The sequence below is a fragment of the Podarcis cretensis genome (assembly GCF_951804945.1).
Source record: "Podarcis cretensis genome assembly, chromosome: 5".
NCBI classification, from domain to species: Eukaryota; Metazoa; Chordata; class Lepidosauria; order Squamata; family Lacertidae; genus Podarcis; species Podarcis cretensis.
In genome coordinates this window covers 11111798-11137447 of record NC_137174.1, presented here as the reverse complement: position 1 = coordinate 11137447, position 25650 = coordinate 11111798, and the positions used below count along the sequence as shown (strand labels likewise).

At 46.7% G+C, this 25650-nt stretch overlaps 1 protein-coding gene across 2 annotated transcripts in view; it reads right to left on the bottom strand.

Moving 5' to 3' along the window:
- Positions 1-1730: 1730 nt before the first annotated feature.
- LOC307215649 (cardiac-enriched FHL2-interacting protein) overlaps positions 1731-25650 on the bottom strand; it is a 32252-nt gene continuing 8332 nt past the window's right edge. The window contains exons 2-4 of one of the 2 annotated variants that reach the window (XM_079975095.1): positions 11563-11719; positions 8856-8980; positions 1731-7584 (exon numbers count right to left, since the gene is read on the bottom strand). In XM_079975095.1, coding sequence (XP_079831221.1) covers positions 3033-7415 — 4383 coding nt within the window. In that variant the 5' untranslated portion in view covers positions 7416-7584; positions 8856-8980; positions 11563-11719 and the 3' untranslated portion in view covers positions 1731-3032. The remainder of the gene's footprint in view (positions 7585-8855; positions 8981-11562; positions 11720-25650) is intronic. The other variant, XM_079975096.1, reaches the window with a different exon arrangement.

Sequence of the window (25650 nt, the reverse complement as noted above, 5' to 3'; positions counted from 1 at the left end):
GCGTCCCTTATTATTATAGTATCCCCTTTCTAATCCTATTCTTTTTGCTAATTAACTTGTTTTCTGCTGAGATTCGGAAAGAAGCCGGTCATGTGATATTCCTCCTCCATACACCCCAAAAGCCCATTCCCAAGCTTGCAAAATTTGTTTCCAACACTTTCCCCCTTGCTCTTCTTTTGCTTTAAAATTCATTGCGAGGCCAAACAGGTCCAGTTGGTTACCTGTGTGTCCACCTGCCATCCCCAAACAACAGCACAGAGGGGATTTTGACTGGGAAAACAGTGAGGAAAGGATTAAATTCCCTTTCCTTAAGTGTCACGGTGCCAATCCAATTCTCCCACCCTGCCCCAGTCCTGCAGCTGTGATTCAAGTTTTTAAATAGCTATGGGAGATCGTCATTAAAAAATCTCTCGCATCCACAAGCATCCTTGTGTTCATACTTGAGAAACTGGGGAACTTGTAGAGGTCCTGTCCTATGGACCACAGTGAATGCTTTCTTCCCCTTTCTTTCCCTCTGCACTATTTTGTTCTGCTGGGGAGATTTCCGGGCCTCTGTAATCCAAGAGCTGGAAGGGGAACATCAGGCAAATTGATTTGCAATAATTCAGTATTATTACTGCTGTTGTTGAAGAGGCACTATCTGAAATTCTGGCACGCAGCAATGGGGCCTTTTGGTCGAGACCATTAGTTCTCCATTGCAACTGGAGGGTCCTTTTTTTTATTGGATCAACTATAATAGCCAATTTGGCTGCTCCTCTTAGCCACCCCTCTGACTGGAAGCCACAATGCCCAAGGTCAGAGAAGCGCACTGGGAAAAAAAGTAGACCCTCCAAGTGTCCCGATTTTCCAGGGACAGCCCTGGATTTACAGAAGCTGTCCTGGTTTCTGATTTGATCCCAGAATGTCCTGCTTTTCCTTAAAGGTAAAGGGACCCCTGATAGTTAAGTCCAGTCGCGAACGACTCTGGGGTTGCAGTGCTCATCTCACTTTACAGGCCAAGGGAGCTGAGTTTTCCACTCCACAGAGTTTTCCCCAGGTCATGTGGCCAGCATGACTAAGCCGCTTCTGCTGCAGTGGAACACTGACACCAGAGCAGTGCACGGAAACACCATTTACCTTCCCGCCAGAGCGGTACCTGTTAATCTACTTGCACCTTTTGGCATGCTTTTGAACTGCTAGGTTGGCAGGAGCTGGGACCGAACAATGGGAGCTCACCCCGTCGTGGCGATTCGAACTGCCACCTTCTGATCGGCAAGCCCAAGGCTTAGTGGTTTAGACCACAGCGCCACCTTTGCCCCTATTTTCATTGGAGAAAAGTTGGAGGGTATGGAGCTATGTGATCCCTGAGCCAAGGAGATAAATAACTATATAGCCTTTAGAAGACATCTGAAGGCAGCCCTGTATAGGGAAGATTTTGTGTTTAATTTTTTTTTATGTTTTTATATATGTTGGAAGCTGCCCAGAGTGGCTAGGGCAACCCAGTCAGATGGACGGGGTATAAATAATAATTTTATTATTAAGGAATAAGACATCCGTATTTTAATCCAAGAGACATTGGCGGGTATGTAAAAACTGGGCAGTACACCTTACCCCCACCATTTATGTGTAGATACGAACATTTGCAATATTTTTATTCCAAACCCTACTTCCAAGTTCATGCAGCGATTTGCAGCCAGGCACATTACACAAACAAAGCCAAGGTCTGAGGTTCACCACCACTGCCACCACCATAAGGGATAGAAACTAGCTTTATTTAAAAATGAAGGCATGGGCTGACAAGGATCTTCCCTTTATTTCTTACGCTGAGGTGACTACTATCAGTTAATCCTTTCTATTATGACAAATGAAATGCTGGTTTTGAAATCTTCCCCAGGTACTGTCCTCTGTCCGAAAGTTCTCATATATGGGATTGCAGATGCCAAAGAGATACGTAGGACATTGTGACAACATCCTTTTCTGTAGCTCCTTTCAAAAGCAGTTCCTGTCCCACAAAGAGGGGTCATTCTGAGTTTGGATTTGTACCCTACTAGTCTCTTTAGGCCAGAACGGCATGGGAAGAGTGTTTCTGAAGAACTGCATTCAGTTGTCCTCAAGTGGAAACTCTGACATGTCTTCTTCATAAGAATGCACATCCCTCGAATCTTGTTATCCACTTTGCCACTACAGAGGAGGCTCTGAATCCTTGTAGCTTGGAGACCATCATGATAGGAGACTTAACATTTCTAAGAAATTACTCTCAATTTCCACCTTCATCGGGACAGTTGTCTCTGACTTGTCTTTTATAGGCACAGACATGTGGTTGCCCAAACTGCACAAGCAGTGAAAAAATGGCAAGGGTGGGTGAGTGGGTGGGGGGGAGGAAAAGTTAGCATGAGCCAATGAAAAAGGTAGCAACCAGATCTTATTCAACCATTCACTCAGTTTCCAAACCTGAAGTTTTATCCCAAAGTGATATTTCTGAGCATGTGCTCACCGGGGGCATGAATCATGGTGTGAAAGTTTGTCCCAAAGCAACTCTTCAGCTGTACACTCTGCAAAAATATTTAGGCTGCTGCATATATCCAGGCCAAAGTATTTCTGTATTGTACATCCAATGTACCATACATGGTTGTTAATGAATTTGGTATTTTGGGGGGGTGTACAAAAAAAGTGAGTTCTCATTCGTACATTTGATTCTCACCACCACGTATCCTTTGTCTCTAAATGCTGTGCCAAGCTGAAATTGCTGCCTTCTGCTTGCTTGTTTGTTTGTTTTCTAAAGGGGAATCTGCCCATTATTCTCCATCATTCAAGTCACTCAAGCAGTAGGAAAGAGAAGCTGCAACCACCATGTCATGCTTTTCCTTTATGTCAATTTGGCGTCCATCTCATCAGCAAATTTATATCAAGAGACCACAGCTCAGTTTTCCTTCTAACACAATTGCCTTTGAAATTTGTACCGATATTATTTAGGGTGTGTGTGTGTGTGTGTGTGTGTGTTTGCAGGTGCGTTAGGTCTGTGTTTCTAAAATAATAGCGAGCACCTTGCGCTCTCATGACACACCTTCCACTGCAAAATCTTCAAGCGCGCCCATTGAAATGATGTCAGCATTATCAGGGAGGCTCACGTCCTTCTCAAAGTTATACTGTGACCCATCCACTTCACGACTGTCAACATCACACACGGCAGACTCAATATAAGGTTGACTCCCGAGAGGTTCTGGGTACTGGCCACCTTGTGACCAGTCTGTAGCCGATTCCAAGAGGGCTCTTTGCATAAGGGAAGCCGATTCAGAAAACTGAGATGGCGATGCCTGTACCGGAACAGAGGAAACTCTGGTTGGGAGAGTACTGGGGTACAAAACGTAAGAAGAAGGGACACTCTCTGAAGAGGGCGTTTGAGACAAGATCCTTTTTGAAGGAGGGATTGAGAGCTGGATGTACCTTCCGCTCTCTGGATCATAAAAGGTCTTAAACTGAACAGGTAAATCTACAATGAAATACTCTCCTGAATCCGGATCCTGAAGCAGCTTACGCTGGGTTGTGGCAGGTAAAGAGGGCGTGGGACTTAATGATGGGGCAGGTTGTAGCCTTACCAGGTGAGATTCTGATGGTGTCAAGGAAGAATTAAGGCATATTGGCGAGAGTGAGGATTGGACCGGTTGCATAGTTCCAATATCGCCGCAGTGGGATGGAGCTTCGTCCTGTAGCCTTTTCTGCTGTGCCTCTGTTTTCTTCCTCTTGCTTGCCAGTTTCTTTGCCCGCCGTAATGCCTTTTCTGATTTGGGTGGTACAGCCGGGGGTTTGGCTGCTGTCTTCGCCATCTGAAGTCTCTCATTTGCAACAGGAGAGCTGCCAGCATCTCCTGAGAGTTGACTTGTCTGCATCAGATCAAATGGCTCCAAGGTAGAAGACCTCTTTCCGCTCTCTGTTCCTCCTTGCAATGAAGAGGAATTTGTTATTCTTTCAGCCTGTGGTACATTGGAGACTGCAGACGTATCTGAAAAAGGACTTGTGAAGGTAGATTGCATTGCGCTGTGTGACCTTGGACTTGGTATGGTGGAAATGGTTAGGGTACCCAGTGATGCTGATGTATCCTGGAAAACTTCACTGGAAGCATGAGAATAGGGCTCCGATATCGTGGGAGATCTCATCTCTTGACTTATTATCTTTTTCACACAAGAACCACCTCTGCGTTTAGATAAGAGATTGTTCTTAAAATAGTTCACCTTTTCTCTCACAGGGCACTTTTGCCTGTTTTGCGCTGGGTCACCTTCAAAACTAAGATTCGGTTGGCTGGAAGAATTATGCCTCAGTTTCCCAGCTCTAGCCATTTCTTTGTCTCTGGCCAACTGTTTCTCGCCGCTTTTCAAACCTTTCTGTGATAACCCTGGTGTAATATTAGCTCCTTCATCTTCTCCCACCAATTCCTGCATATAGACTCCCTCTGGTCCTTCTCTAAGAGTGTATCCTGTCGTCGTTAAGGGGCCTTTTCCTACCACGCTGCCTGGGATGGATCTTAACTCATCAGCATCTCTGCCTGTTGCAGCATCCCTTACGTCCTGCTGGCTTCTGTTTCTTGACGAAAACAAGTCCACCTCTTGAATATTTGGAGTAGAACGAATGGGCCCAAAAGTCTGTCTTTCAGCCTCTGCGTGACTGCCAGTGATGGCTTCTTCACAGGACAAAGACCTGAGCAGAGGCAACTTGACTGCTTTTATCACCGGCGACGACTTAAACGTGTTGTCTTTAATCATGAACATATTGGGCTTCAGTGTACTTGGTGAAGTTGGTGTTAGTGACTCTTCCAGCTTGGCTTCTGATGCCGAATCCATACTTTTCGATTTGTCTTCTCTCTTCTCCTTCACATCTATTTCTTGCACTGCATTCTCATTTTTACCCTGCTCTTCCTGCTCCTCATGCTTCTCATCCGTGTGACAGCCACGGATGCTCAGATTGTAGTCATGCAATTGCTTCTCCCCCCTTGACTTCTCCTCCTCCTCCTCGTCTTTGCTACATAGCTTTTCTTCTGCACTCCACTCATTCTTACTCCTCTGGCTTTCTTGATGGCATGCTTTCTGAAAGAGCTGCATTAGAGAAAAAGAGTCGTCGTGAAATGGCTGGTCTATAATGGAGACAAAGGATTGTTCAGAAGAGCTGGTGCTCCTTTTGCCTCGGTGTTCACTTCCAGTCGGTGGGCATTTTTGGTTTCCACTATCATTTATGTTCTCCTCAGGTGTGAAAAATAAATATGGGGATACCTGGGGTTCCACATCAGCACTGTGACTTGGAGCAACTTGTTTACTTTTAAGATCCTGCAGTTGGAAACTTTGAACATGTGCTTCTGGGTCAGTTGGCACATCTGCAAGGTGAGAGTTGGGTGGAGAATATTGTCTTACACAGAGCTCATTTGGGTGGAAGTCAGGCAGAGATGACATCTCACTGTCCTCTGGAGTCAGGTAGCTGTCAATGAAATGCCCAAAGGAATTGGTGGCATTGGTGTTGTCCATTTGTTCAGGAGGCTTATGACCTGTTTTGTCAGCCTCAACCGTTTTTTTACTGCTTCCTTCTAGCGCATTGGCGGCTGTGACGCTTGCTTTTATGCCGTCTTGCTCCTTAATCTTTTTGTCGTCGAGGATTCTTAAGAGAGGGGAGGGACTGTAAGTGCTTTTCACACGTTTTCGGATATCCTTCAGGTTGAACAGCAAACTCGGTGCTTTCGACTTATAATTGTTCTGAGAAGAATAGAGTGTTCTCTCCTCTGTTTCTTTGGCAGTTCCAGTTTCAGGAATGGGAGGAGCTTCCAGAAATGACTGGCCTTCTGAGGGCTCTCTCTCTTGTTTACGTGGTAGGACTGGAGTTAAAAGTTTTGAGATGTTGAAAGAAGGACTAGAGGGGTCAGATGGAGCTATGTGGGACTCATCTGCAGATGTTTCGGCCATGGGAGTGACGTCAGGTGGCTTTCTGTATGAGGAGTCCTTCGTTCTTAGTACTTCTGGTGCAATATCCTGCGTCAGCTCCATTCCTCCAAGCTCTTTCTTTTGTTTCCGCCAAGGTGGACAAACATTTTTCAGCTCAGACTTAAATTCTGAATTGCTAGTCTTCTCTGACAACACAGTAACTTGAGGCACTGGTGCTAATGCACTGGCGACATGGGCTATCGCTTCTGGTGGACCAGAGGCCTGAGGCAGAGATTGCGGTGGAGTGGAAGGCTTCAGTGACATGGAAACCCGTGGAGATGGTGGAAAAGAGGTTTCAGATGTAAGGGATGGTGATGTCGGAATCCTGTGCACAGATGGCGGCAGATCAGAAGCTTGGGGTGGCAACACCTGTGAAACAATATCTTTAGCAGTAGCCTGAGGAGGAAAAGGCACCTGGGCTAGAGGTAATGGAGAGAGAGAGGTTTCAGAGAGTGGTTTTTGTGGAAAGGCACCTGAGAAATCCTGTTCTGAAATTACGGGGGCTGTGACCTTCGGGGAAGATGGTTTACATTCATGAATACAGGCCTCTCTAAAGAAAGGTCTTTCTTCAAAGTATGTCAGGTTTCCTTCTTTGAGTATAATTTCAGTAGGCCCGCCTGTCTCAAGTTTTTTATGATGCAGATTCCACGATTCAAAAGCACTGTTCTCGCTGTGTAGAAAGCTGCCCTTTCTAGCTGGCTCTTTGGCTTTCCCAGTTCGGTTTTTTGCCGCCTTTCTCGAGACGGCGGAGACATTGGACATTCGAATATTTGAAGCATCTGTCTGGCGATAAAAACCACGTGGACCGTGACAGGCCAAATCCATTTTGTTCTGCCTTCTGTGCAGTTCGTGTAGTTCGGGCCTCCCACTTGCATTTGCCACGTCCTGGAACGGCTCAGAAAACTCAGAGAGTTCCTTCTGGATGTTTAAAATGGTTTTGCCACCCCAGAAAGCCATGTTGCCTCCGCAAATTAAGGGGAGTTTTGTCAAACTGTTTCTAACCGGTTGCTTGGCTGTTGCTGAAGTCTCCCGGTTCTCAGCTTTATCAAAGGTCTTTATCAAGGAAGAAACTTTTGAGGTATGTTTATAATTGCGCAGACTAGGCACTGGCAAACCCAGCTTCATCCTAATGCTTGGGGTGATGTTTATAGCGGCGTTTTGACCTTCTTGGATGTCGTTTGGAAACTGCTGGAATGTTGAATGCTCCTCTGTTTTTTGCAGTCCCTTGTTAGGGGGAGTATTTTTCTTGATGGCATGGTTCCGTGGGCCTTGGGAAAATTTGCTCGAGAACTGGTGGGAGATGTTGGGCGAAACAACTGGATCGGCCTCTGTGTAAGATGATTCGAGCTCAGCCACACACAGACTTTTGAAGGCTCGGTCGGTGAGGCTGCAGACTTCTCTGTCTGTGTCATCCAGGAAACTCCCAATGCTGGAGGAGTCGCTTTGCCCATCGGTGTGCTTCTTATTCACTTGCATTGTCCATATGAGTCATGAACAAAACAGTCAAAATAGCAATCTCACGTACAGAACGGGTAGGCAATTCTTTCAGCTACCATATCTCAGCCTTCGACAACTTTCGGCAACCTTCCTCCTCAAAAATGCACAGCTTTACATTCATTTATTGTGTGGAAGCACAAATAGGGCTCTGCAAATTGAACACATAAAATCAGTTATTGTAGTGTATCGTAGTTGACACGTGAACTTTTCCCCTGTTTAGTTCCATTGTTGAGTCTCAGGTTAATCTGATTATGTCCTTCCAGAATCAGGTTGTGCGACAAATTCTTACATATTAGCCTGTTCACATGTTTCTCACATATGGGGGTTTACTATGATTACTTGGAGTAGCAGCATGTTCTTAGTACCACCCACAACATAGCTTCTCCAGTCCGGGAATCAGCATGTTTTGATATGAGTAGAATGTGTCCTTTTATTTAAAATGCATCTCTGGGTTATTTGTGGGGCCTGCCTGGTGTTTTTACATGAGTAGAATGTGTGCTTTTATTTAAAATGCATCTCTGGGGTATTTGTGGGGCATAGGAATCCGTTCATATTTTTTTTCCAAAATATAGTCCGGCCCCCCACAAGGTCTGAGGGACAGTGGACCAGCCCCCTGCTGAAAAAGTTTGCTGGTTGAATACGGCCACCAGAATTTTACTGGTACAGCCAAGAATATGCCTATCACACACACACACAATTTTTAAAAATGGCTTACTGTACTTTTCCATGTATTAGATGAGGGTTTTTTTTACTCTAAAATAAAGTTTAAAATGGGGGGTGTCGTCTTATACATGGACAGTGCACTAGCGGTAGGAGAGCCAGTGTGGTATAGTGGTTAGGAGCGATAGACTCGTAATCTGGGGAATCGGGTTTGATTCTCTGCTCCTCCACATGCAGCTGCTGGGTGACCTTGGGCTAGTCACACTTCTCTGAAGTCTCTCAGCCCCACTCACCTCACAGAGTGTTTGTTGTGGGGGAGGAAGGGAAAGGAGAATGTTACCCACTTTGAGACTCCTGAGGGTAGTGATAAAGCGGGGTATCAAATCCAAACTCTTACAGTGCAGAGCAGAGACGGGTGATTGGTTGCAGCCGCGAGCAGGATCTAGCGATTGGGTGGGTGAATGGTGTCTGCTGCAAGGGCTGCTTTTGATTGGCTGCTGCTTTGTCAATTGTGTGGGTTATTTGCGGATGCGGCAAGGGCTGCTTTTGATTGGCTGCCACCTCGGCAATTTGGTATGCATTGCTTGCGATGGTCCACCAGTTGGGTGACAACTCTGGGTCATCTCCCCCCAATTTTCTTTAATTTTAGTCCCCCAAATAGGGGGCGTCTTATACATGGGGGCATCTTATAGACAGAAAGGTACAGCAGTTTTTGTTTTAATATTGGCTACCAGTTCTCTTCAAAGTGCTTGTACATACCTTTAAAGCCCTTAACACTTAGGTCCTGAATGCCTGAAGGAGTGCTTCTTCTTCTCCCAATCTGCCAGTGCTTTAATATCTTCCGCTGAAGACCTTTTTCAGGCGCTGCCTTTCTCACAGGTACGCTGTTGGATAACAAAGGAAAGTGCTTTTTTTTCAGAAATGGCGCCCTAGTTATGAAACACCATCCCTATAGCCCATCCTATTTTTCTAGAAAAAGAGGTGTCGGAACTCACCACGGACAACTCCCTCATTCTCTCAGAATGGTAATGGTGCCCCCTGGAGAGTTGACAGAACCCAGCTGAGAGGTGCTGGAACTGGAACTGCCTAGAGCGGCTTTGCTGGAGTCTAAGCTGTGTTCTTTATAGAGCAGGCTTCCTCAACCTTGGCCCTCCAGGTGTTTTTTGGCCTACAAAGCCATTTCCGACCTTGGGAGGAGGTGGTGTTGCGGGCATCACGCCGCCAGCCCCATGCGATCTGGGAAATCCTCGGCCGCGTCATTCCCTGGCCAGACAATCGGCTGGCCCAGGGGGTGTGGCTTGCCTCATTTAAGGCAAGCGTGGCCGAGAATCTCCCTCTTTGGCCGCTCAGCTGTGTTTGTTTCCCACCCGCCCACCCTTCAAGGTTCCTCTTTTGACCTTGCTATGGACCTCAGTTGGTCGCCGTTAAGGGGCCTGGTAGGAATTTTTTTCCACTTGGCAAATTGGCACCAGCCATTTGGTTTTTCACCTACCTCGTAGCAAATCATCACAACTTTCTCGGCTTTGGCGGTTAGGCATTGGTATGGGTATTGTTATGTAGATGTAGGGGGGGAGCGCCATCACCTCCCCCAGATATTGAAGGGTAGTCCGATAAAGGATTCCAGGGGGCGTGGCCTCGTCCGAAGCCTATGGAGGTCAGGGCCTAAAGCACGCCCCTGATCGGTGACCCTGGGGGAGCGCCTAGTTGATGTGCATCAGCAGGGCTCCCCTGCTGGTGTTAACCCTTCCCAGTCTTCAAGCAAGCAGGCTGAAACCAGATAATCGATAGGACCAGTGCCTAAGCCAATACCGCTCATCACCTGTAACCAATAAAGTTGTGCCCAAATTTTAGCCCATTAACCTAAATTACTGTGTCTTGTGTCTTTATTTCTACTGGTGGGAGGCGGGATCTCGCCACGCAACTCCCATGATCCCTAGCTAGCAGGACTAGTGGCCAGGGATGATGGGAATTGTAGTCTCAAAGCATCTGGAGGGCCGAGGCTGAGGGAGCCTGTTTTAGAGCCATGCGAAAATATTCGTATTCACATTTAAACTTGTTGCAATTTTAGAGGTTGAGCAGAGCAGGTGGGGAAAGGGAGAATCGACCCAATACAGAGCAGTTGCCAAATCCAAAGCCCTGGCATGCATTGCGTAGCTCTTGGCTGTGAAAAGTGCCCTAGGTATTCTTTTGTTCCAAATCAGATTTGTTTTAGCCCGGTATTATGAAAAGGAAGAAGAAAGATCAGAACTAACACTGCAGGCTTTGCTTCACACTCACGCTCCCATAGCTTTGCTTGTCCATTGCTGTGCAAATGAGGTTCAGGCTCTAAGTTACAGACCCTTGCTGGTCTCTAAATCTAAATGTGCCATGCATTGTGCAAGGCTGCTGGCCTTTCCATGGCTGCTCAACACAACTTCTAGTAAAGGTAAAGGGACCCTTGACCATTAGGTCCAGTTGCGGCCGACTCTGGGGTTGCGGCGCTCATCTCGCTTTATTGGCCGAGGGAGCCGGCGTTTGTCCGCAGATAGCTTCCAGATCATGTGGCCAGCATGACTAAACCGCTTCTGGTGAACCAGAGCAGCGCACGGAAACACCGTTTACCTTCCCGCTGGAGTGGTACCTATTTATCTACTTGCACTTTGACGTGCTTTTGAACTACTAGGTTGGCAGGAGCAGGGACCGAGCAACGGGAGCTCACCCCCGTCGCGGGGATTCGAACCCCCGACCTTCTGATCGGCTAGTCCTAGGCTCTGTGGTTTAACCCACAGCACCACCCGCGTCCTTTGCATACCATGCATCCCTGTATATTTCACATGAACTAAACCATTCAGTGATTCCTTATTACATCCATCAAAACTCATTTACACTGTTGAATTTATCTTAATGCTACCAGCGTTTTTAAAAGAACACAATTTTCACCCATATATGCAGTAAACATTTTCCAGTCTTCTTTAAACATATATTCTTCTTGTTCTCTTATTCTATATGTTAGGTCCACAAGCTGCACATATTCCATCAGTTTCAGTTGCCATTCTTCTTTGGTTGGTTCTTGCTCGTTTTCCATTTTGGGGCTAACAAAACATGGGCTGCAGTAGTAGCATACATAAATAATCTTTTTTGGCGCCTGGGAATTTCCCTTTTTTGTTGGGGATCATTCAGAGGGAAATTCCCCTGTTTCTCATAATGCCCAGACTTTATGAGAAAATTTTACAGGGTGGGGGGGGGGGGAGAATGACAGCTGACAGTTACTACCACAGCAAATGATAAGCCTCCAAACTCTGTGAAAAATGCTTCCATTCCCTCTCAAATCTGTCAAATGCAAATCCCTCCATTTAGTTCAGCCCTAGCTGGCGAGGACATTTTAAACTGAGGGTGCTTTGAGCTCTGTGATTCTAGTCAGACAAATATTAACAACAACAGCAACAACTTCATGCAATTTCGTATTGACAACTTAAGTCCTTCTCACCTGCTATGTTAGCAGATGCTGTGGAGGCCCCCATTTTGGCCTCCTCACGTTCATATTTTCCTCACCATCTTGGCCCATCTTGACGTATAAATTGAAAATATTTTTATGAAACGTTTTCAATAGACATATTTCGGCGTGTTCTTTAGATTCTTTTGCTCTGCAAATTAATAGACAAAAGAGAAACGGATGAGTGTGTATATATTTCATCACTATTAGTTTATTGCTCTGATTGTGTGCTAAAGAGTGGTTTTCCTCGCAAGAGGGCCATTGCTCAATACCGCCCCATAATGCTAGCTGTTCCTGACGCCAAGCAGAATTCTAATAATAATAATAATAATAATAATAATAATAATAATAATTCATTTATACCCTGCCCATCTGGTTGGGTTATCCAAGCCACTCTGGGTGGCTTCCAAGACATAAAAACATAATAAAACATCAAATATTAATAGTAGCAATCTGATCCAATATAAAAGTCACAATAACTTTAAAATAAACAACTTAAATCAGACAATCCGTCAGAATCAATAGTAAACAGTAAAATTAAGCACCAGCAAATAATAATTCAACAGTTCGGCCACAATAAAATCTATCATCAATAAAAGTAACAGCAAATCACAGTGCATAAAATACCACGAAACATGCAATACCATGCAAAAGGATCAAACCGAGAAACAAAAGAAGCACAACTTATAAAACTATTGAAAAAATATCCCTGAACTCCTCTCTTCCCAGCTGTGACTGATGCTGCTGCTGCTACTGTTCTCAAAGTCATAGTCTGAGAAAGGCTAGGTGGGGCAAGGTAACACAATGGTTTGATGAGGAACAGAAAGTCTCTCTTCTCTCCTATGTATCTTGGGGGAGAATGTCCCAAACAGACCCAGGAGAAGAGCACTTTCATCTGCTTCTCTGGATCAGTCCCCCGCCCCCTCTTGAAAAATCATATGGAACATTTTTTTTATCCCAACATTGGCTGGGACAAAAGAGTGGCAGGGATGGGGGATCAAAAATTTGGCGTTGTGTTTTTTGTTTTACTTTTTGCTTACAGGAAGAAAACTGTGCAGGCATCTCTCCACTGCATTGTATTCATGCACAACCACACGTGGTGCCAGGAAATAGAATCATACCAGAAAATGGCAGGAGGAGAGCTGGAGAGGCCTTGTGGCTCATGTGGAGACCCTCCCCAGAGCCTGAAGAGGGCGCTAGTGAGAGAAGAGGAAACCCCAAAGAGACCTGAGGCACAGCGGGGCTTTGTTAAGATTGCTCAGCCGTCCTGCCTAACAGCAGCAGAGGAAGACGCTTTCCTGTGCGTCCTCCATCCTCCAGCCGATCCCAGAGCTCCAGGTCTAGATATTTTGGGCTGGATTGGAGAGGGAGCTGGAGGGCAGGGGGAAAATAGGCATTTAGAGACTGCCTCCTAGATTATGGGATTTCACTTATGCTCACAGTGGCCCGGAACATAACACCTTCATAAGTGAGGAAACACCTGTAAATGGCTAAAATGTGAAGGCTTTGCTTGCTACCGAGTGGGTGATACTGTCCTAAGAAATGATTTACCCTAGATTTACCTATGGGTACCATGGGGACGCAGGTGGTGCTGTGGTCTAAACCACTGAGCCTAGGGCTTGCCGATCAGAAGGTCGGCGGTTTGAATCCTCACGATGGGGTGAGCTCCCGTTCCTTGGTCCCAGCTCCTGCCAACCTAGCAGTTCAAAAGTATGTCAAAGTGCAAGTAGATAAATAGGTACCACTCCAGCGGGAGGGTAAATGGCATTTCCATGCCCTGCTCTGGTTTCGCCAGAAGTGGCTTAGTCATGCTGGCCAGATGACCCGGAAAATCTGTCTGCAGACAAACTTCGGCTCACTCGGCCTGTAAAGTGAGATGAGTGCCGCAACCCCAGAATCATTCATGACTGGACTTAACTGTCAGGGGTCCTTTAACTTTACCTTTGTGCAAGCATTTGCACAAAGCAGCGCTTGGAAACATACCTAAATTCCAACTTGCAATCTCTTATATACTCAGATCTGTGCCATGCATTAGTACGTTTACTCAAGAATGACCGCTCCCCGCTTAAAACGGGGGGCGCCCTTAGCGTGGACGCGTGCAGCCCTGGATCTGGAGTGGCCCCATCAGCATAGGCTTTGCCTTCCCTCAGGTGGGATACCTGGAGGTCCCCGCCTACCCCAGTGAGTTGTCCAATCCCACCTGGGGGGAAGCGTTGCCAGGGAAACCAGGCCAGGTAGGGGGAGGGATTACCTGCCCACACAATAGAGGGTGGATCTTACCTGGTAATCCTCACTTGGCTCCAGAGCTTCTCCCACCCTACCCACCCTCAGTTAATGTCTTCTTTTGCAGGTTAACTTTTCTTCATAGGTTTTGCAGGTTAACCTTTCTTCACAGGTATGCGGGCGCTGCTACGTCAAGGTCGCTGTTAAAGGGCCGGAAAGGAATTTCCCTGCATTGGCAGGTTTCGCCTTTCCCGTAGCAAAACGTCACAACTTTGGCGGTATCAGGCCTTGGGCGGAATCCTTTAGTCCATCTTCCTCTTTGCGGCGGCGATACCAGGGTTCCCCGTTAAAGGGATTTTTGAAGGGAGGCTTTGGCCGTATGCCGAAAGGTCGTCATTGCTCTCCCCTGCGGCGGTGGCGTAACGGGGGCGGCTATCTCTGCTTGAACATATGTTCTCCAGAGCCGGCCCATCCCCCCCCACACACACTGGATAACCATGAAGCTCCCTAGGTCCCCGGCTGGGGACTGGGGAGGGAGAACGCCCAATGCCTGAGCCAAGGTCTACCCACATTTGAAATTTAATAAAGTTGTGGCCAATTTAATCCCATAGCATGTTGTCTTGAGTCGTTATTCCACATGACGGGGGGGGGGACCACTCGGGATCTGGGGACTCTGCCTGTCCGCGCAATTACGTTCTACTCTGTTCAAGGTGGAGGGGCTTGCTTCATAGTACAATCATACCTCGGGTTACAGACACTTCAGGTCGCGCGTTTTCGGGTTACGGATGCACCAAAACCCAGAAGTACCGGAACGGGAACGGGTTACTTCCAGGTTTCAGCGCATGCGCAGAAGTGCTGAATTGTGACCTGCGTGTGCGCAGACGCAGCGATGTGGGTTGCGAACGTGCCTCCCGCACAGATCACGTTCGCAACTCGAGCGTCCACTGTACTTGTGCTTGGAATATCCAGTTGTAACAGGATGAGGGGTTGCTTGTGCGTAAGCCCAAAGCCGCTCCAAGCTGAGTAGCTGGCTTAAAACTTTCCCTAACCGGACAGCCCTTACTTCGTGGCTGCCTTAATCACTGGCAGAATCCGTCAGTGGGCGTTTCCTGAATTTCTTCCAACATAGAAGCTCCTTCACACTGAGTCTCCGCCTAGATTCTCTGCGCGAAAGCTTTCTGCGCAGAGTGGGCGTCCCCAGAGGAGGTCCTGAGCTCTCTGCACTGGTCTCGCTGGAAGCGTCTCTGAGCCTTCCCTCCGATTCCCCCTCCGCCTCTCCTTCCTCAGCGGAAGCTCTTCCCCTCTCCCTGCTGGTTCCTTCTCCAGCTTCGTCTGGGAGCCTTGCCCCCACCCTAGGCTCCAATGGCAGTTCCCTGACACCAGTGATTGAATCTGGATAGCTTGAAGTATATAAGCGCTATCAACAAGAATACAGCAATAATCATTGGAGAAATGCAAATCAAGTCAACACTTTGGCTACACTTTGCTTCTGACATCACCATCACTCCCTTTCCCTGTCTGCTAGGGTAGCCATTGATGCATCGCTAGAGTAGAGGAGAAAATGCAGCAGATTTGCATATGCTAATTTAAATGTGCATATGCAAATTTGGAAATAATGGGTGGCGTTCAGATGAATTTGCTCTCACTTTGTTGGCACTGCAGGCTTTCTGATGGAGAAGTCGGTATTCATTTCCTTGCTAGATTGGATGAACTGTCTTTCTCTGCCCAAAAGGGTCAAAGCCCAATAGAATAAACTACAAAAATATCAAAATTAGCTGGGGGAAAGGCAGTGGTGGTGTTATACAGTGGTGCCTCGCAAGACGAAAAGAATCCGTTCCGCGAGTGAAATATACTCAGAGTCGCAAAGTGATTTCATGCTCTTTATTCAGCTCATAGTGGTGAGGAGGAATGAATGAAAGTCCCCTCAAAGTATCTGCTTTATATACATTATTTACACAATGGGCTGCACATGATTGGCTAATTCCGGAATTCTACTGTAAGCCAATCAGGTTGTGGATTCACTTCTATCTGGAGCATGATTGGGTAGTTCCTGCCAACCAATCATACTGCTGCATTGTTCTAGGACCAATCAGACTGCTGCATTCTGAATCCTATTGTTCTAGGACCAATCAGACTGCTGCCTTTTGGATCCTATTGTTCTAGGACCAATCAGACTGTTGCAGTTTGGATCCTATTCAACTCAGTACATAACACCGAGTCTCTTCGTCTTGTGGTTTTTTCGTCTTGTGAAGCGACCCTATTAGCGGATTAGCGGATTAGCGCTATTAGCGGCTTAGCGGCTTAGCGGCTATTAGCGGCAAAGCGGCAAAGCGTCTTAGAAAAAGGGGGGGGAAGCGAAAAAAATCGCAAGACTTGCAAGACGTTTTCGTCTTGCGAAGCAAGCCCATAGAGAAATTCGTCTTGCAAAGCGCCTCGAAAAACAGAAAACCCTTTCGTCTAGCGGGTTTTTCGTCTTGCGAGGCATTCGTCTTGCGGGGCACCACTGTAATCACGTCCGCCAAGAGGGGGAATTTTGTTCTCTCTCCAGGTTTGGCGTTTTCAGGTACCTTTAGAGCACCTTTTTATTGAAACGTGGAACTGCAAGAATAGAGGGTCAGGAACCAGTTGCTGTCCATACGTTGTTTTGCTCTATGGGATCATGGAAGCTGCAGTTCCACAACAGATCCCTGAACTGGACTGATGATCACAGAATCATAGAACTGGAAGGGGTCACAAGGGTCATCTAGTCCAACCCCCTTCAAGACAGGAATCTTTCACCCAACCTGAGGTTCGAACCCATGACCCGGAGATTAAGGGGTCTCATGCTTTACCAGTTGAGCTATCTGTAGGATTCCACACTGAACTCTGAAACTTTGGAGAAATCTCCACTCTATGGCTATTTCACAAGAACTTGGTACACTTTTGTTATAAAGTATTATCTTTTACAAAACTGATCTTAAAGTTGCTGAGTGCGATCTTGTGCCTGTCTAAGCAGTGATGAAATCAGTAAATTAAATATTCAGACATTATCAGAACACCCGATTTATGGACTAGTTCTGTTCTGCCTGTGAATTCTGAACATTCAATTCATTTTGAAACCACTATGATCAGCCCCAGCCAGCACTGTCCGAGGGCTGATGAAATTTCTGGTTTGTGCTGACCGCCCCCCCCCCTCCCCAAACCTCTAGCGGCTTGGCGATTTGGGTGTTCTAAGCTGAAAATATGAGAAAGTGTGATTGGAAAAATTGAAAATAAAACACAGCAAGTGTTTCTATATCGGTACTCCACCACAGAATGAAGGACAGAGGAATTCATATCCCAGAGATTTCGTTTAGCCTCTCAAGGAGTGGCATTCATGGGTTGGTTCTCAGGGCAAAACCTACCCCACCCTTAGGTTTAGGGTTTATTTGTCTCCCACAAATAGCTGAGGGAGGCAGGGGAGAGGCTTAAACCTTTGCCCCTACTGCAGACCCAATCTAAAGTGGATCCCAGTGAAACAAATGGGATCTTTTTTGTGGCAGAGCCAATCCAGATCAGGTCCACACTAGGCGGTAAATGGTTTAAGCCCCTTAACTCTCACACCCCATGCTAAAGCAGGGTTGAGAAACTTTTCCTATAGTCTCTTTTTCATCCACCCCCCATTCATCTACACCCACATATATCCATTCTCTTTTAACATACACTCATTCTTTAATTCCTATGCATTCGTTCATCCCCCCCCCCGTCTTGCACATAGCAATGAGGGTTTGTATATGTGTGTGTGTGTGTGTGTGTGTGTGTGTGTGTGTGTATGTGAAGAATTTTTAAAAGGAATGGGGGAAATTTATAAAGTATTTAAGAGAACACCGTTGTTGTTGCTGTTTAGTCGTTTAGTCGTGTCTGACTCTTCGTGACCCCATGGACCAGAGCACGCCATGGACCAGAGCACGCCAGGCACTCCTGTCTTCCACTGCCTCCCGCAGTTTGGTCAAACTCATGCTGGTAGCTTCGAGAACACTGTCCAACCACCTCGTCCTCTGTTGTCCCCTTCTCCTTGTGCCCACCAGGAGGTGATGGGACCAGTGGCCACGATCTTCGTTTTTTTGATGTTGAGCTTCAGACCATATTTTGCGCTATCCTCTTTCACCCTCATTAAAAGGTTCTTTAATTCCTCCTCACAACTAAAAACATTGGCAGGATTTGAGTAATGCTTGTAATGTATGAAAAGCTATGGGAAAAAGGAAAATTAATTTTTTTAAACAAATTAGAGAACATAAGATAAGCAGTTGAGAGAAAAAAAGATTGATAATGGTAACCATGGAAGGGTGGAAGGAAGTTGAAGGATTCAGAGAATCCTAAATGAAGAGGTGAATGGTGTGTTTGAATTTAAATTTGTTATGTAAAATTTAATAAAAAATATATTTAAAAGAAAAGAATAAACGGCCTCGGTCCAGCATACCTGAGGGAGTGCCTCCACCTCCATCATCCAGCCCGGATACTGAGGTCCAGTGCCGAGGGCCTTCTGGCGGTTCCCTCCCTGCGAGAAGCCAAGTTACAGGGAACGAGGCAGAGGGCCTTCACGATAGTGGCACCCGCCCTGTGGAACGCTCTCCCACCAGATGCCAAAGAGAACAACAACTACCAGACTTTTAGAAGACACCTGAAGGCAGCCCTGTTTAGGGAAGCTTTTAATGTTTGATGCATTACTGTATTTTAATATTTTGTTGGAAGATGCCCAGAGTGGCTGGGGAAGCCCAGCCAGATGAGCGGGGTATAAATAATATATACAGTGGTACCTCGGGTTACATACGCTTCAGTTTACAGACTCCGCTAACCCAGAAATAGTGCTTCAGGTTAAGAACTTTGCTTCAGGATGAGAACAGAAATCGGGCTCTGGGGGCGCGGCAGCAGTGGGAGGCTCCATTAGCTAAAGTGGTGCTTCAGGTTAAGAACAGTTTCAGGTTAAGAACGGACCTCCAGAACGAATTAAGTACTTAACCCGAGGGTACCACTGTGTGTGTGTGTGTGTGTGTGTGTGTGTGTGTGTGTGTGTATGTGTGTGTGTGTGTTTATTTAGCCTCAATATTCTGTCACCATGAACACCAACCCCCACATGTTAGTTGAGCTGATGTTGGGAGTGTTTCTTTAAAATAAAACTTTTGATTCTTTAATTCTGTCTTCTTGGGTGGGGCGGGGCGGGTGGAGCCAACAGCTCTATGAATATAGCAAGCATAATTGACCATCCTTTTGTCCCATGCTGAAAATAGATGGAAAACATGTTAGGTTTGCTATAGATTTATCACAAAATGCTTCCCCATAATTTCCCCTAATTAAATTTATATTTTATACCTTTATTTTTTCCATTCAACATGGCCAAATATTTTCTTTGCCTCGAGGAGCAAAAAATAAAATAAAATAACGGTTGGCTCTTTTTGGATCTTACACTCATTAAGATTATTTTCATGCACTCAGCCATTGTAATCCTACTGATAAGCCCCAATTGACCCTTCCCTTCACATTTTGGGATTAATGGAGCAATTAAATACTGAGGGGGCTCTGCCAGCTGAGAGAGAAGCTCACTGCTGGAGGCCTCTCCAGTGCCATTTCACCAGTGGGCTTCTGTTGGTGTTAGGACTACGATGGGGGAAGCTATGAATCCACAGGACCCCAGGACCCCATGTCCTTTTGACACACACTCCCAAAGGCCTACAGCAGCCCTAGAGCTGGTGTATTTAATATCCTCCCGTTGACCACATTGAGAGGACAAAAATAAGAATACTCCAGCTCTTACACTCACTTGCACACGGGCATTCGGGCACACACACCAGCTGCTGCGCTCCCCTTGGGTAGGTAAAGTTGCAGTGTAATTTACAGAACAACTCGAACCCAAGATCCACTGCGAAGAGAGAGATTGGATCTGGCAGATCTTGGGCTCTCAGCTGGGGCCATGCCAGCGTAAGTCCCTGACCCTAGCTTAGCTGGGACTCAGCCAGTAGAACTTTCATACCCTCCAACAGTGAAGTTTCGATTGGCCGTGGCTAAAGACTACCTGCTGTAGCGCTAGCCAATAAAAAGAGGAGTTTGCTCTGACGGAGCGCCAGCTTCTGCCAATGGCGACGCAAGAGGAGGGCGGTGCTGCTTAAAAAGTCATAGGGCAATTAAAAAACAAACTCAACTGATGCCGCCGCTGCCAACGTACTTCTGGCGGTTCCCTCGCTGGGAGAAGTGAGGTTACAGGGAACCAGGCAGAGGGCCTTCTTGGTAATGGTGCTCGCCCTGTGGAACGCCCTCCCATCAAATGTGAAGGCAATAAATAACTATTTTACTTGTAGAAGACAACTGAAGGTGGCCCTGTTTAGGGAAGTTTTTAATGTCTGATGCTGTATAGTTTTTAATATTCTGTTGCAAGCTGCCCAGAGTGGCTGGGGAAACCCAGCCAGATGGGCAGGGTACATATAATAATTTATTTATTTATTTATTTATTTATTATTATTATTATTATTATTATTATTATTATTATTATTATTATTATTATATTATAGCAACTGGAAAGCCACGGTGGGAGGAGAAAGAAGAATGGGCAACACACAGGGGTAGAGGAAAGAGAGCATCTTTTGGTTCCCCTTCTTGGTGCCACACTCTGGTGCATACCTGTCAACCGTCCCTTATTTGGGAAAGTCCCTTATCCCAGCGCCGTGTCCCGCTGCTGTCCCTTATTGATGATGTCCTTTAAATTTCCCGGGTTTCAAAGAAAGCAGCTCCTCTCCCTCCCTCCCTGCCAGCCAGGCATTGGACGGAATCCTTTAGTCTATCTTACCTAAATATGGGTGGGCATGTAGCAGTGACCCCCCCCTTTGTAGCAGCTATCACAGGGTTCCCCATTAAAGGGGTTGTTTTGAGGGGAAGCATTGGCCATACGCCTAGAACATGGGTAGGCAAACTAAGGCCCGGGGGCCGGATCCAGCCCAATCACCTTCTAAATCCAGCCCACAGACGGTCCAGGAATCAGCATGTTTTTACATGAGTAAAACGTGTCCTTTTATTTAAAATTCATTTCTGGGTTATTTGTGGGGCGTGCCTGGTGTTTTTACATGAGTAGAATGTGTGCTTTTATTTAAAATGGATCTCTGGGTTATTTGTGGGGCATGGGAATTCATTCATTTCCCCCCAAAAAATATAGTCTGGCCCCACACAAGGTCTGAGGGACAGTGGACCAGCCCCCTGCTGAAAATGTTTGCTGAAACCTGGCTTAGAGGTTGTCATTGCTCTCCCCTGCAACGGCGGCGTAATGGGGTGGGGGGGCAGGCTCTCTGCTTGAACGTATGTTCTCCAGAGCCAGCCCATTCCCCTCACAATCTGGATAACCCTGATGTTCCCCAGGTCCCCAGCAGGGGACTGGGAGGGATATTGCCCAATGCCTGAGCCAAGGTCTACATAATAAAGTTCTGGCCAATTTTAATCCCATAGCACGTTGTCTTGAGTCGTTATTCCACACGGGGCCGCCCAGGGTTTGGGGGACTCCGCCTGTCCATGCAATATCTGGAAGCCACAAGTTCCTTACCCTTGGCTTTTTGTGCCATAAAAGAACAACAAATACACCCATCTTGTTCTTTTCTCTTCTCAGAATCAGTTTTGAGAGACCAATCGCTTCTGGTTCTAAAATTTTATTTTCTCTCTCCTATGTACCTATGAAGACAATGAGTGTCAACAGTGTAGCTTGCTCCCAATTCCCTGCTGACCCCCCCCCCCACGGCTTTATACAATGAAATTTTCTGAAATGTACCCCAAAATGTTAAGTTGTGGGTGAACACATCAGACAGCACAGCAATTCTTCAAACAGCTCTTGTTTATTTACAGGCCAGAACTGAACTGAACTGAACTGAAGGGTTCAGCCAGCCTGCTTATATAGAGCTCCACTACAATGCAACTGTAACACTTTCTGTAACTATCCAATCACTGAACGTCACTTTCAGTCCCTTATTTGCATATGTGGACCTGAGTGAAAACTATCTACAGTACACTGGTACCTCGGGTTACATACGCTTCAGGTTACATACGCTTCCGGTTACAGACTCCGCTAACCCAGAAATAGTGCTTCAGGTTAAGAACTTTGTTTCAGGATGAGAACAGAAATCGTGCTGTGGCAGCAGGAGGCCTAAAGTGGCGCTTCAGGTTAAGAACAGTTTCAGGTTAAGAACGGACCTCCGGAACGAATTAAGTACTTAACCCGAGGTACCACTGTATCCCTCTGCTGGCCTAGGGTAAGAACTTCAGTACATAACACACAAGGTCAGAGTGGACTCGCCTTCTCACCAGGCCTCCAGCTCCCAACCCACAAAGTCAATCTGGCAAACCACAACAATTGGTGGTATCAAAGGCTGCTGGGAGATTAAGGAGAATCGACGCAAACCTATTCTGTTCCTTTCCCGAAACAAGTTACCCGTCATAGCAACCAAGCCGAAAATCAGGCCTCAACCCAGGTTGAAATGGGTCTTGATAATCCACTTCTGCCAAGTGCTTCTAGAGGTGGCCAGCCACCAGTTGTCAATCACTGTCAACAATAGGCTGCTGTAGCATTACAAGCTGTCGGGTGTCTGTTATGTATCAGTGAAGCCAAACCCAGCATGAGGACAGAGCGAGGGGAGTAAACAGCACCTGCTGCCCTGCTAATTGTCATGCAGACACCCTATTGGGCAAGAGGGCTGTCACCCCCCTCCATATGACTTATTTGCAGAATCCACCTTTCTCAATAGAGATTCGCAAGCGGTGCCATTTTATGGATGTATTCATCCATGTATGAAAATATCCAGCTTGCTGGAATTTGGCAAGCTGCTGCTGTGCCAAAACCTGCCCTCCAATTTGCCACAAATTTTATTCGATGGCAAAAGAGACCTGCCTTTTTCACAGGGCGCCTTAGAATTTCTTTCTAACATTGGTTGGTTTCAGGGTTGAGCCTACTTTATCATTTCAGGGGGGCAAGGTTGGTATAGGCATTTTTCTTCCCATTAGACATTTCTTCAACACACAGCAGCCTCCCCAGGTGCCTGAACTTCCTGATTTTTTAAAAAAGTCATGATTTATTCCCCTGGTTGTTACGGAAGTGTGGGAGGCTGACTTTGTTTTTAAGGGAAGTGCTTCCTTTTACATTTCTGCATTGATTTCTTTACAAGTAAGAAGAATTCTCTTAAAAACAAAAACAAGCTGTAGCCTGATACAGACCAGACAGCATCCCTAGCTTCTGCACTTACAGGAAAGCCCAGCTGAGGACATAATAGAGGGATGCAGGTGGCGCTGTGGGTTAAATCACAGAGCCTAGGACTTGCCGATCAGAAGGTCGGCGGTTCGAATCCCCGCGACGGGGTGAGCTCCTGTTGCTCGGTCCCTGCTCCTGCCAACCTAGCAGTTCGAAAGCACGTCTAAGTGCAAGTAGATAAATAGGTACCGCTCCGGTGGGAAGGTAAACGGCGTTTCCGTGCGCTGCTCTGGTTTGCCAGAAGCAGCTTAGTCATGCTGGCCACATGACCCAGAAGCTGTACGCCGGCTCCCTCGGCCAATAAAGCGAGATGAGCACCGCAACCCTAGAGTCGGTCATAACTGGACCTAATGGTCAGGGGTCCCTTTACCTTTACCTTTAAGCACAGGCACCCAAGAAAGCTGCTGAGTTCAGAGATAATTTGCAGAATAATATGAAGGAAACTCACAAACACCCCTTGGCCACTTTGTAAGTAAGCTGACGGCAACAAAAACCACGCACCCCATCCACAATAATTTCAATGACATTTCCCCTCAATTCCAATAAATTTTGAGTGCAGGTTGCCCAGTGCTGCCAGCACTGAAATCAGAAGTGAAAAGACAGTGCTGGTAAAGTCATTCCGTGAAGTAGATGCTACAGCTGTCAGTCACAGAATTGCATTCGCGGCCCTGTCTGTCTGCCTCCTCACGCCTCTCTCTGCCTGGCATTGCCCATTCATGAACAGCTGGGGGGAGGTTTCAAAAACTTAGAAGCCATTCCAACACCCCAAAGTGGTCTCCAAGTCCCAGAGCCCCAGAATACTTTGGAATCTAGAGGCCTCTGATTCTGAGGTCTGAAAAGAATACAGTGGTGCCTCGCAAGACGAAATTAATCCGTTCCGCGAGGCTCTTCGTATAGCGGTTTTTTCGTCTTGCGAAGCAAGCCCATTGACAGCTTAGCGGATTAGCGCTATTAGCGGTTTAGCGGCTTTTAGCGGATCAGCTGTTAAGCGGCTTATCAGCGGATCAGCTGATAAGCGGCTTAGTGGCTTAGGAAAAGGAGGGGGAAAGGGAAAAAACCCCGCAGGAACTCGCAGGACATTTTCGTCTTGCGAAGCAAGCCCATGGGGAAATTCGTATTGCGTAGCGCCTCCAAAACGGAAAACCCTTTCGTCTAACGGGTTTTCCATCTTGCGAGGCCCTTAATACAGTGGCCCCTCGTATCTAAAACCACAACATAGCATATCCTCCAATTTTCCCTATTTTTCAGGAACAGTCTCAGATTTACAGAAGCCATCCCAGTTTCTGATTTAATCCCAGAATGTCCCACTTTTCCTTAGGGCGTCCCTATTGTCATCAGATAAATATTGGAGGGTATGGAGTTATGCAACCCCTGAGCCAAGGAGATAAGTAACTATACAACCTTTAGAAGACATCTATAGGGAAGTTTAAAAAAATGTTTTTTTAATGTTTTTATATATGTTGCAAGCCACCCAGAGTGGTTGGGGCATCCCAGTCAGATGGGCGGGGTATAAATCATAAAAATATTATCATTATGGAATAGGATAAGTTTTTTTAAAAAAATGTTTAATATTTTCATATATGTTGGAGCATCTGGGACAAACCAGTCAGGTGCGTGGGGTATAAATAATAAAGTTGTTGTTGTTATGGAATAGGACGTCTCTATTATAACTGGAGAAATGTTGGAGGGTACGTTAAGCATGATGAATAAATGGTTAAAAGGGTGCATCGTTTTGCCTCTTTTTTACACATTTTTACGGTGCTTTGAGAAGGGGTTGGGTTGCTTTCGACTAATTGTGGAGTGTACCATCTCTTATGTACTCAACACAGTAGACCGGGGGCAGCAATCTTTTGTGGCTTGGACCAGTTCACGGTCTCACGGATGCCGCAGTGGGCCGGAGTGTGTGTGTGCGCGTACGCACATACGCAAATACTATTTCTGGTGTTCCTTCCAGTGCGGAGGATGTGTGCGCAGCTTTCCATTGGCTTCAGGAGCTTCCTGCAGCCAATGGGAAGCCGGCTAGCATCGCTGAAGGCAGTCCCTGCTCTGCTCCACTCCGGTTTAGCGCAGCGTACGGGAGCCGACCGAGCAGGAGGCAGGGTCCATGGGTCGGTGAAATGACCCCCATGGGCTGGTTGTGGTCCATGGGCCTTAGGTTGCCGACCCCTACAGTAGACATACTGGAGCATCCCTGCAACACCCTTATTCTCACACAACTTTTCTCACGCTAGTCTGTCCGGAAGGCATGTCTGCAGATCAATGCCATATGCATGTGCAGGAAAGTGGCGGTTACTGAGCGGCGAGAGACGAATTTCGGCACATACTCCGTGCGCCCTCCTTGATTACTGTTTCGACCAGGGCTGAGGCCTGACATTCAGAACCGGTTCCAGGCCCACCGCCAAGCCCGGCTTCAAATGAACTGCTATCTGCGAAGCTTTATTTATAATTAAAAGTAACCTGCCACTGCTCAAGCTGAGTCCTTTCGGTTCAATCTGTGCACCTGCTGCTGCCACAAATAATTCCGCTCCTTTCCACAGTCATTCCGCAGTTCTGGCCAAGGGGAGCAAAAGAAGGGGGGCTGCAGCTGTGATTGACAAGCAATTGAAAAAGAGGAACAGAGAGGTCCT